This window comes from Chrysemys picta, chromosome 2 (assembly GCF_011386835.1).
Source record: "Chrysemys picta bellii isolate R12L10 chromosome 2, ASM1138683v2, whole genome shotgun sequence".
Lineage (NCBI taxonomy): Eukaryota > Metazoa > Chordata > Testudines > Emydidae > Chrysemys > Chrysemys picta.
In genome coordinates this window covers 84933766-84948474 of record NC_088792.1, presented here as the reverse complement: position 1 = coordinate 84948474, position 14709 = coordinate 84933766, and the positions used below count along the sequence as shown (strand labels likewise).

The 14709-nt window shown below is 41.9% G+C and overlaps 1 protein-coding gene across 1 annotated transcript in view; it reads left to right on the top strand.

Annotated features, from left to right (window-relative positions):
• The window catches only part of KIF15 (kinesin family member 15), a 49447-nt gene extending 37881 nt beyond the window's left edge, over positions 1 to 11566 (top strand). Inside the window, exons 31-35 of the mRNA XM_008171104.4 lie at positions 344 to 416; positions 2031 to 2068; positions 8318 to 8483; positions 9258 to 9389; positions 9752 to 11566. Of these exons, the coding sequence (XP_008169326.3) occupies positions 344 to 416; positions 2031 to 2068; positions 8318 to 8483; positions 9258 to 9389; positions 9752 to 9826 (484 nt within the window). The 3' untranslated portion in view covers positions 9827 to 11566. The remainder of the gene's footprint in view (positions 1 to 343; positions 417 to 2030; positions 2069 to 8317; positions 8484 to 9257; positions 9390 to 9751) is intronic.
• The last annotated feature ends 3143 nt before the right edge of the window (positions 11567 to 14709 follow it).

The following is a 14709-nucleotide window of genomic DNA, read 5'->3' as shown; positions in this document are numbered from 1 at the left end:
TTCTATAACTGACAAATGTTCATGGCACAAAAATACTGTATTAGACACTTCTGTTCGTAAACCAACACCAAATGAAACTTTTTTTTAATTAAAATGCTGATTTCTCTGCACATAGCAAAAATCTTTCTTTTGGAGAGAATGTATTTTTGGTAACTAAAACTCTTAAGAATATAAAAGTTTAAACTGCTTCCAGAACTATATTTTGTGATATATGGTAATCAGACTCTGAGCAAGCATTAAGAAAATTACAAGTATTACTAGTTTTTTCTGGTGCAGCTCTTGTGTTATAAATAGTTCCCTTTGCACATAAGAAAGATGAATTCTCATTCTTGGACTTCTACAGTGGTCACAAGCACTCTGACATTCAGCACCTAAAAGAGAGAGACAAGGAAATTGCTGAAGAGAGACTAGCAAAGGTATTATATCTTTTTATATGATGTTCAGTTGTTTTGCTGGTTGTAAGTGTTGCTGTTCATGTTTTGTTCTATTTCATATCAATGCAAAATTTATAATTCTCGTGAATTCTAAAGGATACTGGGCCTGATTTTAATCTATCATTGCTTTTACGTTGCTTTAACTCGATTGAATTCAACAACAGTAATGATGATTTACAGCAGAATAAGACAGGAGAATGAGACCCACTGAGCTTGATTAATCTTCATCAGGACATAGAGGCCATGTCTACACTTACCGGGGATCAACGCTGCTGCAATCTATGCAGCAGGAGCTGATTTAGCGGGTCTAGTGAAGTTCCGTTAAATCAACTGCAGAGTGCTCTCCGGTCAACTCAGGCATTTAAATCTGAAATTTCACGGTGTTGTAATTGTAGAGATCCTGAACCAAAAAGGAGCTGTGATAGGTGGGGTTTGCAAGGTTATTGTGGGGGAAGAGGAGGGGTTGCAGTACTGCTACCCTTATTTCTGCACTGCTGCTGGCAGTCACTGCTTTCAGAGCTAGAGAGCGGTGGCTGCTGGCTGGAAGCCCAGCTCTGAAGGCAGAGCCGCCACCACCACCAGCAGCGCAGAAGTAAGGATGGCATAGTATTGCCATCCTTACTTCTGTGCTGCTCTCTGCAGAGCTGTGCCCTCAGTCAGCAGCTGCCACTCTCCAGCCACACAACTCTGATGGCAGCAGCGCAGAAGTAAGGGTGGCATGATAAGGTATTGCCACCCTTACTTCTATGCTGCTGCTGGAGGGGTGCTGCCGTTAGAGCTTGGCACCTGGTCAACAGCCGTCGCTCTGACCACCCAGCTCTGAAGGCAGTGCAAAAGTAAGGGTGGCAATACCATGACCCCCCTGCAGCTCCCTTTTGGGTCAGGACCCCCAAGTTGAGAAACGCTGGTCTCCCCCCTGAAATCTGTACAGTATAGGGTAAAATCACACACAAGACCAGATTTCACAGGGAGAGACCAGATTTCATGGTCCATGACACATTTTTCATGGCCGTGAATTTGGTAGGGCCCTAATCATTACTGTTGTTGAATTCAATCAAGTTAAACCAGTGTAAAAGCAATGGTAGATTTGAATCAGGCCCAGTATCCCTCAGAATTCACGAGAATTATAAATTTTGCATTGATATGAAACAGAACAAAAGATGTAGCTGGAGTAGCATAACTTAGGTCGACTTGCCCCGTAGTGGAGACAAGGCCAGAGTTGCAGCTTGTACCACTTTCCTCTCCTGAGGTTTCTGCCCAAAGAAAGCAATATTAAGTTACAGTGGAGGCTGCTCATGGCATGTGCTGAAAGAGCCCTGGCTACACACTTCCCAGACACTGCAACCCAGTCTTACAGCTGCACTGGCTGGTTGTGGGTCATCCAGTGGAGGGATTATGTTTACATAACAAGGACACCATACCTCTTAATAGTCAGCTGTGAATGTTGGTAATATTAGCCACAGTAGTGTTACAGGATTATTTCTGGGTCAGAAAAGACTAAGAAGCTTGCTGTTAAATAATCAATTGTATATAAATGCTGTTATAACTTCTAAATTTTACTGATGTGTAACGCTTCGTATTTTGAACCTTTTTCAGAATAAAGCGATGGAAGAAATACTGAAAATTAGATCAGAGTAAGTTAAATATTTTTCATCACCCTGAAAACTGGATCATAAACTGCTTTAAATACTGAAAATAATTTACTTACATCTAAAAAAAGGCATTATTTTCCAACTAACATTGAAGATATGAACAAAAAAAGCTTAAAATCAGAAATCCTGTTTACCTTTTAAAATAAACATTCAGTTCTTAGCATTTTTCATCAATAGGTGGCAGTAGCAGTTTTCTACATTTGATACAAAGCTCCTGTCTAGGTAAAGTGCTCTGAAATATGCTGAAACTGCATGAGATTCTTTGAGTATGTGTCAGTGTGGCTTCCACAGTAGGGTATGCCACACATCATGCATGTGAGCTCAATCTCTTGCATAGCCAGCCACATCGGTTGGGACCATGCATGTACCCTGTGTTTCCTTGTGGTTCCCATGCAGGGGCATAAAGGGCAGAGTGGCTCGAAACTCCCTCAGTTCCTTACCCACCTGTGGCAGTAAGGTGAAATCCCAACTGTGTCCAATCCACTCAGGCTTTTGTCTAAACACCAAACTTACCTGTGAAAAGATACTCATCTTTTTAAGTTCTTCCTTTTAGTTGGATGTTCCAAAAAAAACAAAACAAAAAAATGGAAGAGATAAGGGAAACACACATACCCCATCCCACCCTGTGCACCAGGGTGCAGTTGCACAGTCATTTAAAATGGTGGCCACTCAGCCCTCTGTGCAATGGCCTGATGCCCGTGTGTGTGTGTGTGTGTGTGTGTGTATATATATATATGTGTATATATATATATGTGTATATATATATGTGTGTATATATATATGTGTGTATATATATATGTGTGTATATATATATGTGTGTATATATGTATATATATATGTATATATATGTATATATATGTGTATATATATATATGGGTATAGGAGGTGTTTTCTTCCTCAGGGAAGCTCCCCTCTCTAAAATGTGCTCCGTCTGCTGCTGCATCTCCTCCCACACATGGAAATCCAGGGATGTGAAGCTCAAATAGCATCTCTTGGAGCAATCCATGAAGATAGCCTCAGATCTAGGGGAAGAGAGTGGAGAGACTTCTGCCTCGTCCTGAGCCCCTTCTGGCACTGATCTGGCACGAGCGGATGATCCATTCCTGCCTAGGTGTGCTTTTGAGGATCCACCCTCACCTTTCGTCCAGCACCATCTTCACTGCAACTGTGTCAGATGGCACTGTTGTTCCCAGAGGAGGAGTTCTCCCTCTTTCCAGGCCTCTCGTTTCCTGACTCCACCAGAGAGACTGTAACAAAACCCTAGGATATACCCTAAGAACACCTAGTCCTGTGGACCCCTATAAGACTGGCAGAGGATAGGCCACCCACAATCTGCCACTGTGACCCTTCTGGTCATAGTGGGATCCACCATCCCACCAGTTTTGCAGTTGTGGCCCATCACATATCTTCATGAGGAGAATATCCTGGTCCCCCTCAGCATAACTATAGCAAGGGCCCTCTCATCAGAATCAGAGGAGCAACCAGGAAATCCAACAGGACAGGTCTGGGAAACGCTACAGATTCCTTCCCTGCCCAAAGAACCACGGGCTACTCTATGGCTCTCCAATCCCACTAATCCCCGGGGTGATTGCCAAAGCCGGACGAGATCGAGCCGAACTCATACTCATAGCTCTCTACAGGTGGAGGCAGTTCTGGCTGATGAAATTCCTGCATGTCAGCACAGCTTCCAATCAGGCGTCCAGGCGGTCCACACTTGTCACTGAAGAAGGGACAAATATTTCATCCAGATGTGGTGACTCTACAGCTGATTAGCTGAGTACCTTGGAAAACGACTGCTCTTCACATATTCAGGAGATCCTAGCATGAAACAGTCCACAAGGAAGACTTACTCCTTCAAGTGGAAGAGGTTTTCTATATGTATGATCCAACATGGCCTAGTGTCAAAGCAGGCCTCGGCACCTAAAATTCTGGATTATTTACTGCATTGAAAACATTCCAGACTATCCTTCAATTTGATCATGTGGTGGCAATATCAGTTTATCAGCTTCTAATATAGTCACTTTCAATCTTTTCCTATTGAAGGTTTTGAAATTTCTTAAGGTATGCATGCTTACCCATCAGTAATAGACTCAGCCCAGCATGAAACCTCAGGGCCTCCTAAAGCTGATGGGGCTGCCCTTTGAGCCCTCACACCATCTGACCCTTAAAATAGTCTGATGGACATCATCTCAGCTAGGAGAATGAGTGAGCTTCAGGTGCTCATGGCAGAACCTCCATAACCTCATTCCACAAGGACAAAGGAGTTCTGAGACCTCATGCAAAGCTAATCTCAGTGTGGTGTCTGATTTTCACATAAATAAAGCAATCGCTGTTCTTCCCTAAGTCACACCCAGGGAGAAGAAACTGAACACTTCAGACATATCTCATGCCCTTTAGTTACTACATTGACCCGACTAAATCTTGTCAACTGTCCACATGCCTGTTTGTAGCAATAACTGGCTATTCTAAAGACCTGGCCATTTCATATCAATGACTAGATGGATAACTCAGTCACCATCACCTGTATTACCTGTTGGCAAATAAACTGCCCTCTCTGTCCATCAAGGCCTCCTCTACCAGAACTCAGGCAAATTCCTCGGCCTATTCTAAACATGCTGACATCCAAAATCTGCTAGGCTGCTTATGTGGCGCAATCTGTTTACATTTGTAAAGCATTGTGCACTGGATTTGGCTACTAGATCCCATGCCTTGTTGAAGAGAGCTATACACTGATCTTTGTTTTGATGCAGCTGGCATTCCTCATTCTCAACATCCTGAAGATGATACTGCTTGCCAATCACCTACAATGGCATCCACACTGCCATATTCTTGGAGAAGAAAGTACAATTGCTTACCCTATAGTAACAGATTTTTCCAGGATGTTGTAATCCGTGTGGATCCCACAACCCACCCTCCATTCCCACTTTCAAGGTCCTCAGCTAACATAGGTTTCAAATTGTGAGGGAAATGAGGGAGAGTCAAGGCCACTCTGCTCTTTATGCCATCACCTAGACCCAACTGAAACAACTATGAAAAAGCAACAGAGAGTCCTGTGGCACCTTTAAGACTAACAGATATATTGGAGCACAAGCTATCATGGGTGACGAAAGGGAGTATTCACCCACGAAAGCTTATGCTCCAATATATCTGTTAGTCTTAAAGGTGCCATAGGACTCTCTGTTGCTTTTTACAGATCCAGACTAACATGCCTATCCCTCTGATACTTTGCAACTATGAAAAAGAATCTGATCTCACCTACATGGGCACTTGCATACCTACAGTGGCATCCACACTAACTCCAACATCTCAAAGAACTACAGTTATGACAGGGTAAGTAACTGTAGTTTTTCTGTTCATTTGTAAGACTTTTCAAAGTCAATTTGATTCAGAAAAGAGGGCCAGTCCTATGAAGAAGCATAAAATGTATGTGAGTAGCCCCACTGATCTTAATGGGACTGTGCATATGAGAAAGTGGTTGCAATATGGGTCTTAGATTTATTTTTTGAAAAAGCTTGTCGCTTATTAGGGACACTCATGTTAAAATTAATATTTTATTTTAGATTATTGCTTGAATTAAAACAATACATTAGATTTAAAACTGAAGAATTTTAAAAATCTAACTTTTCACCATTTATTTATTGTACTAATTACTTAATTTTTGCCCTTCGGTCAGCTTGAATGATGAAAAGAAACAATTTACTATTTGAGTGCCATTAGATTGCCCTATGCCATATAAATATGGGGGGAGCCATATTTAGTCCCTGCTGCTAGAAACCCATATACGCTGCATATTGGGTGGACAGTAGTCAAGCCATGATGGATAACTGTTTTCGAGTTTGCCTAAATATTCTTCAAAATCTGCTTTAATAGGGCAGAGGTCATGTAAACAAAGAAAGAAAGATAGGTTCCAACAATTGAATCAGTGTCAAAGTAACACTGCTGGTGTAAGGAACCAAGAGGATTGCTTCATTTAATGTTCATATCTTATGTCTTCAGTGCTAGAAATGAATACACCTTTAGAGAGAGGGAAAATTAAGCTTTCCAGTAATGTGTGTAGCATTTGTTTCTAGCCTTGACGTCACATTAGATATTGCACATTACATTCACATCAGCATTCTGATTACCATAAACTTCTCTCTCCACCCCCACCCCACACAAAACATGGAATCTCTGCTGTTCATCATCAAAAATCTTGCAGATTGTGTAAACCATTAATTTCCAATTTAAGAATTTGAGACTATTGGCTTCTCCGGTGATATCAGATTTCAAATGGCAGGAATAGGAGGGAAGCAAAATTCTAAACAGAAGAAGCTGATTTTAAACCATGCATCACCTCCCGTTTTTGTCAGTATTTGCTGTTGAACATTATATAGAACTTCTAGTTTGTCTATTTAACTTGGTTTTATTTCTGATGTGCCCATGACCACAATAGTTTGGTGCTGCTTAGAGTTTAAATATTAAAATCAATATTTGTATCACTTCCATGGTTTCTTCTTCCAGCAAAACCCCATGCAGCCTGCTGTCATCAGCAGTTCCTTTTTTACATTCAAGAAGAGTGTCAGTGGGCCAAAAGAATTAAAGGTGACTGGCAAAGAATTTTTTTTTAAATGGGTTTGGGTTTTTTTTTTTTTTTTTTTGCTGTTTATATATAAAGATGACGTGAATGTCTATTTTTTTCCCCCTAATTGATGTTTTTAACCTTGGAAATATAGAGAATGTCAAATCTGGAATCCCCTGGCTTAGCTAGAGGATTTCTTGGGTGGGAAGTGTCTCAGGGTGTGTACTGTGAGCACTTGCACCTAAATTGAAGAGGCAAAATGCTGAATCCTTAATAAAGACACCTCGTGTCCCCCATGTTCATTAAGCACTAGATTTAAATACTTGTTTTAACCAGTCAGACAAAAATTCTTGTCTCCTCTCCAATGCTCAGCTTTTATTCTCTTGTAGTGTCATATTTTGCTAGTGCTCTGGTCACCAAAGAGTTTTCTAGAGTAGAAAAGACCTGAATTACTAATGTAAAAAGCAAGGTGGGATGGGAGGAATCACCTTTTCCAACAAACCTTTCAGGCTGTTTTTATTGCATCATAAAGAAGCAATAAGGCATGAGGCCTGTTTTTTTCCACCTTTGCAAGTTATCTTTTAAGTGGAGAAAATATCAGACAAAAGACAGAAAAGATATTGTCTATTGGTGTCTCTTCTCATCTTTAGGCCTTTTGTTGCTCCTCTTGAATGTGGGAACAGGGCCTGCTTTTTGCACCAGTGCTGGTACTCAGTCTCTCAGGCTTCTGGGGAGGAAAAATGGAAGTGAAACTGTATTACGTTTATGTAAAACATTAATAGGTTCACAAGTGTATATTCATTAACAGTGGAAATACTGGTAACACATACATTTTAAGATCTTACACTTCACAACCTGCCAGGGCTAGAAACGTTTTGGCAGAGCAAAATGTTTCCTGAGCACTGCTTCTGGTCTTGTGATCGAGAAAAAGAATGTTTAAAGCATCAGGCTGAATGAATTGTGAGCCAAAATTCTATATGTGAAGAGATGTTCACCAGTATGCAATCAAATATAGTAGTAATATAATCTTCATATAAAAGAATCTGAGTTCACCTTCTGAGTGCTGAATTTTTGTGGGTGACGTGCACTCTAGGAAATTCTTGTAGGCTAGGATTCCATTTCCAGTTTCATTAGCTTAGTTGAGAGAGTTGGAAATTTAAGCTTGAAATGGAGTACTTTCCCAGCATTGAATCCCAAGTGAAGGACACTAGCTAGAGTATGTCTACACTGCAAATAGACACCACAGCTGGCCCGTGAAGCTGACTTAGGCTCCGAGGTCTCAGGCTAAGGGTAGTGTAGATGTTCAGGCTCAAGCTGCAGTCCGAGCTCTGGGGTCTTCCTACCTTGCAGAGTCCTAGAGTGTGCACTCCAGCCCAAGTCTGAATGCCTACACCACAATTAAACAGACTCTTAGCGCAAGCCCCACGAGCCCGAGTCAGCTGGAACAGGCCAGCCACAGCTTTTTAATTGCAGTGTAGACATACCCTTAGAAGATCGGGCAATTGAAGATGGTGGTTATGTACCAATGTTAAACAGTACCTATTAACCTATTAACCAGGGCACGTATGCCAAAAGGACCTTTTAATAAAAGAATGTGATGGGATATAGAGGAGTGATGTGAATGCATTAACGTGGTTAATTTGATGTGTTTTATAATACTTCTATATCTGCAGATTAGCAGAGACCAAAAATGCGCTTAAGAGCACAGAGAGTGGCTATCTTGAAATGACCATGGAAATAGAACGAACAAGAGCTTTGGAGTCAAAAACATTCCAGGAAAAAGAAGAAATGAGATCAAAACTGGAAGAAACCTGTGAAGAGAGAGACAAAATTAAAAAGGTTATAAACAATGTGTGACTTCCTTTCACTAATTGTATCCAGTAGAACCTCATTGACTGGGAGACAAACCCATGATAAATAGTCAATATGGTGAATTAACCAGCAAACAATAAAGGAATCAAGGACTGCCTCCCAAAATGTAGCTTTTTATTTTATAGATTATTTTTATTTCAACTATATTTCGTAGTGTAGAAACCAAAGCCAAGGGAAGTTCTATGCAGAGATGCGATCTGAAATACAGATCAGCCAACTGTACTTGTCCACTAGAGAAATCTAGTCTAGTAGCCAATGAGAGTGAGTAACAAGTAGGTATCAATTGGTGGATGGACCCACAGGTATGTTATATGCTACAACAGACTTAAATACAGTAGAACCTCAGAGTTATGAACACCAGAGTTATGAACTGACCAGTCAACCACATGCCTCGTTTGGAACCGGATGTACACAGACAGCAGCAGACCAAAAAAAAAAAGTAAATACAGTACACTACTGTGTTAAACGTAAACTACTGAAAAAAAAAAAAGGAAAAGCAGCATTTTTCTTCTGCATACTAAAGTTTCAAAGCTGTATTAAGTCAATGTTCAGTTGTAAACTTTCGAAAGGACAATCATAATGTTTTGTTCAGAGTTACAAACAACCTCCATTCCTGAGGTGTTCGTAACTCTGAGGTTCTACTGTAGCAGTATTGCCAATTTCAAAAGGAACAGCTTTCTTAAAATCTGAATACCTCAAAAATAGACACACATTTGTATTTAATTTATTATTTAATTACAGGAGATGGACTTGCTAAGGAAGCAAGTAGAGTTTCTCGCTGTGGAGAACGGGAAGTTAGTAGGTCACCAAAACCTAAACCAGAAGATTCAGTATCTTGTGAAACTGAAGAAAGATTATGCCAAACTTACTGAGGTATGTGTCCCAGAGATTAGAATACAGATTAAATAGATGATCTGAGGTAGAACAGAAAGCAAAAGCTTGATCAGGAGACTAGAATTCTCATTCCTCTGTTTAACTATTCCTGGCATCCTGCAATTCCATGCAACAATGTTTGATTCATAGTTAGTCAGTTTCATCATCAATGTCAGTATTGTCCAGTTTGCTTAATTACTCCTGTAGTTATAAAACACTAAAGAAGTAGTACAGCTTGCAAAAATTAGTTGTTAATGTCATCAGATTTAGGTGACTTTTCTTTTTACAAGTTAGAATAAGTATAATCTCTTGAAGACAGACTTTTTTCTAATTCTGAGTACCATATTTCTCTCTCTTTACAGGAGGTTGAAAAACTGCGTGTTGAAAATATCTTTTTGAAGGAAATTAAAAAATCTGAATCATGTCAAGAATCTTGATCAGCCACAACAACAAATAAACTTGCAAAAGTGGTCATTTTAAAATGTTGATAGACTTTAAAGAGAGAGTTCTAAAAGTAAAGCTTGTCCTTCATCACTATTAACTAGAACCCTTCATCAGATGTACTCAGGATAATTAATTATTTCAGTCCGTGTAATGTGCCAGGTGGTGGTTTTTAGTGAAACAGTTTGCTTCAGTTCATCTGGCAGATTTTCTAACCCCCCACTTGTTGAAGTTGTTCTACAGCTTTATACATAGGTGCTGCAGGATTTTCCTTTCAACTTTGTGCTTGTACAGGAAAAGTGACTAGTTTTTCATTGGAATATTCTCTATTTCTTGTTTCCTTTTGTACTTTAATTTAGGTCAATGCTTTTTTTTAATGCTAGGGGTTTTTCACATTACCTCAATTTGTAGAAAGGTAATTGGTACAAATTCAACTAGTATCTAAACAACTTCTGCCTGTTGTTTTTATGGATGTCTAAATGTTGATACTGGAATGATGAAATTCACTTGTCAAGTTGTGAACTGATTCATGTTTCTTTATTACTCAAAAATACATGTTTTATATTAAGGTTTTTTCAATAAAGCAAGAATGTCAGTTTAATAATGAATTGATTTGTAAATAGTACTATGAATATTTGGAATCTTGTGGCATAATATTTGCTTCCTTTCCCTTGTTCCACTCTTTCTGGAATTCAAGTGCTCTCAAAACAAACTTTTTTTTCCACTGAATAAGCTTCAAACAGGGACTTCTGTAGTGACAAGAAACCATTCTGCACTAGTATTGTTGAGAATAACCTCATTGGCTAACTTGTTTAAGCACTGCATAACTGAAAATTCTATCAAACAGAAGTCCATCCCGTGTCAAGAGTTTTAAATGTATGGAACATCTTGTAAGAATACAGTAAAACCTCATTAGTTGCCCTAAAGAGTTGGAGATGCGTTGCAAATGACTGGAATATTCAAAATTGGGGGGGGAGTATTGATAATGCATCACAATATTAATTGGACAAATGTTAATTGAGTTTTAGCTATTTGATAGTGTCACTAAATATTTCGTAATGTTTTGTATAAGTAATGAAGTCTCTGTAATGCAATTCCTTACTACAGCACTTCACTATTAAATATTTGCTGAGAAGAAGGGAGAGACCATTTTGTGTGAACTATAGGGTATATGAAGTTTAGTGAGGTTCTACTGTAATTAACTAGGGCCTAAATGAGTGATTTTTCCTCAGTTTAGCTATGAATTAAATATTTTAATTCAGATATTAATTTTATGTATGGAAAGTAACGTAATACTCCAGAGTAGTTTCTATTTGAAGTTTTTCAGGAAGAGGAGAGAGAAAAGGGCAATCAAACCTTTAATGATGGGCCTCCAGAAAACTGAGGGTGTTGACTTGCCCTATTTAAACTAAATCAGGAAATTCACTTCTTTCCAGAGATGAAGTAATTTTAGAGATGACTTCAACTCTTGCTCCTTTCATTCGTTGTGGAAAATGAAGGCTTCCTTTTCTGCAATAACTCTCCCCCTTGATAGCAGTGAGGTGTAGAGGTAGGTCAGACCCACTTTGATAGCCTATCTGATGTATTGCAGAATTTGTAATACTGTTAGGGAACAAGTATGGCAGCTATGGTAATACAATTTGTACCCTTTTTATGGCATATGTTTATAATATATAGTAGTAATGTTCTTCTGGAATTGTGTAACTTTTTAAATAAAGATTTTTGTATATAAATGATTTTATGATTTTTCTATACTGTATGCTCTAACTTTTAGACTCGTGCAAACTTTGGGATAGATCCACAAAAGGACTTAGGTGCCTAAGTATAAAGCAGAGAACATCAGAACCCCGACTCAGCTGCTACCTAAACTTGTAGGTGTCTAAAGTCCCCATGGTGCCTACATTTCTGATGGTAGGCTGCTGTGTGCATGCCTCAGTGCTGATGCCTATCCTTGCCCAAACTCCAGCAGGATTCACAAATTAGACATGCCCCCACCTATCTCACCGGCACAGCCCAACCTTAGAGTAGGTCTATTGGGTCAGGCCCATACAAAATACAACCTTAAACCCTATACTCCAGTGCTTAGTGCATGCTGCCAGGATGTGGGAACCCAAGTTCAATCCTGACTCCGCCTGAGTTGGGACATGGACCTCGCCATCCCATATGCCAGGTGAGTGCCCTAACCACTGGGCTAGAGAGTTATTCTTGCTTTCTGGTGAAATGAATATAGGAGAGCATGACCATCATGTTGTGTTTTGTGTTGTTTGTTGTGAGAAATGGCTGACTTGGCTTAGGTACCTAACTCCAGGAGAAGATTCATGGCTGTGACTCCCTAGTGGAAATAAATGCCTAAAGCCCAGATTTTTAAAGATATTTAGGTGGGATTTTCAAAGCACCTAAGCATCTAATACCCATTGATTTCACCCTAAATCAGTGGTCCCCAAACTTTGGGGTGCCCCCCAGGGGGGACTAGAGGAATGTTTGGTGAGGCCAGCCCTCACAGGGTGGGGGGAGAGCAGCCCTGCTCCAGCCCCGCCCCTGGCTGCAGCTCCACTTCCGGCCCTCAGCCCCTGGTTCCCAGCCTGGCCATAGCTCTGCAGCCTGGCTGTGGTTCCGGCTGCTGGCCGCAGACAGCCTTTGTCCCTGGGTCCTGGCCCAGCTGTGGCCCCAGCTCCAACCAGAGCCCCGCTCCCAGCTGCAGCCCCATCCCTGACCGTGGCCCCGCTCCTGAGGGGCGTGGACAGCAATGGGGGGGGAGGAGGGCGTGAGGTAAAAAGTTTGGGGCCCACTGCCCTAGATGTGTTTGACAATTCCACTAGGCACCTAAATATCTTAAAAATCTGGGCCTAAATCTCTTGAGGTGCAGATCTTATCCCACATCCTTCTCCTTGGCATTTCCCATTTCAGGCAGCTCCCTGCTCAGTGCTGCCTTTTTGTGTATCCCATTCCTAGATGAATAACTCTCCACATACATTGTACAGGGAGCCTGGCTGCCTAGCCCAGGACTGAGGATTTTACTGAATGGCAGGACACCTAAGGTTAGGTGCTGTAATGTTGAGCCTAATTCCCCTTTGTGGATCTAGCCCTTTAAATCTGTTTTATAATGGAATTCATAGAAGGAAGTTGGAATCTGCACAAAATAATGGGTCCATTGGGATTTCTCTTCCTCCTAAATAGCCAAAAAAGTGTGACTGGAGGTATAATTTTTATGATCCACATCCAATAAAGTCCTGCTGCTTTCCTACCAATAGCAAATTCTTGTTTCTTCTACTCATCCCTATCAGTTTTTCTGAGGAGGGTTTATATGGTCAGCTAGGGTTATAGTTGTGCAGCTAACTGATTGGATTACTGGGTATTTAGCTCGCCATGCGCTTTCCCCGTGGCAGTGACCTACGCAGAATTTTTGGAGTGGGTTTACCCTCACAACCTGTCATTGATGTGCCTGTCATGACCGGCAGACATTCTGGCTTCATCAGTACCCCCCTTGAATGGAAGTGTAGGAAGTAGCCCCAGGAAGCCAAATATAGTTTGGCTGTGGTGTTGACTGACAGCCAGCCAGCATGTTGTGGGTGGATTCCCGCTGACCCAGTGGCAGAGCACTCTGCCCTATTAGGGCCCTGGGCTGGGACCTGGTCGAGTCAGGTGGGCCTGTGTCCTCCTACCCCCTGCTACCGCACCCGGGTGTGGCAGGCTCCCCACTCTAGGCCAACAGGCCTGTGTTTGTCAGCAGTCTGCCAGAGCCAGTACCCCTGAATGGTGCTCTGCTTTGTCTGGGGGGGTGGGGCGGTCTGGGCATATAGACTGCTGCCTGCCTTGCCTGTGGGCTTGAGTTTATAGACTTCACTGCTCTGTCCTGACTACAGGCCAGAATCCTCTAACTGTTTGGTGCCCTGCACTGCCTGAGGCCCTGGGCTCTGAGGTTATTGATTACTCTACCCCACCAAGTGGCAGAGCCCCAGTGCTAATTCCCCCTGAACTGTGCCCCTCCAGAGACCTTGTAGCAAGGGGGCGTGGCCTCCCTCCCAGATGGACAGAGGGACAGCTGCAACTGCCCTGCATAACCACAGGAGTGTATAAATTGTCACATTAATGACCCCCACAGGTGTATTCTGACATCAGAATGTTTCAAGCACACAGGAGCAGCTTTAGCCTGAGTTCTAGAAGGATGCTTCAAGCTGAGCTTTTGCCATTTCCTCTACTGAACACACCAGAGCTCTCAACATTTTTAGTAGCTTTTCTAAGCTTGATCAAAAGAACCTACCGTGCAACTCGGATGTATTTTCTCTGACAGAGTATTAGTCACACCATCAGATTACAGGAAATCCTGGAAGCACAGTGGCAGAGTCTGTACTACATTCCAAGCAGGGCCAGCTCCAGGGATTTTGCGGCCCCAAGCGGCGGAAAAAAAAAAAAAAAAAAAGCCACGATCGTGATCAGCTGATTGGCGGCACTTCGGCGGCAGCTCCACCTCAGCGCTTTCTTCTTCAGCGGCAGGTCCTTCCCTCCGAAAAGACCTAGGGACCCGCCGCTGAATTGCCGCAGAAGAGCTCGATGTGCCGCCCTTTCCCCTTAGCCGCCCCAAGCATCTGCTTGCTGAGCTGGTGCCTGGAGCCGGCCCTGATTCCAAGGTAAGCTACAAACCTCAGCCCGGCAGAATGCTAATGGCTACATACAATAGCCTCAGGGTTGATCCAGCTTGTGCCAGTAAGTTCAATTTACCATGCAGTGGAACAGGGTCAAAGGGAGTCCAGTTGTCCACTTTATGATACCACACACACTCTTTGTGCTGGTGTGACCAGAAGGGCCCCATCCCATTTCCAGTCAGTACTGGCTGTGCACTGTGGTGGCTGATGAGTGCGGGCAGGCACCTGGCGGTGGC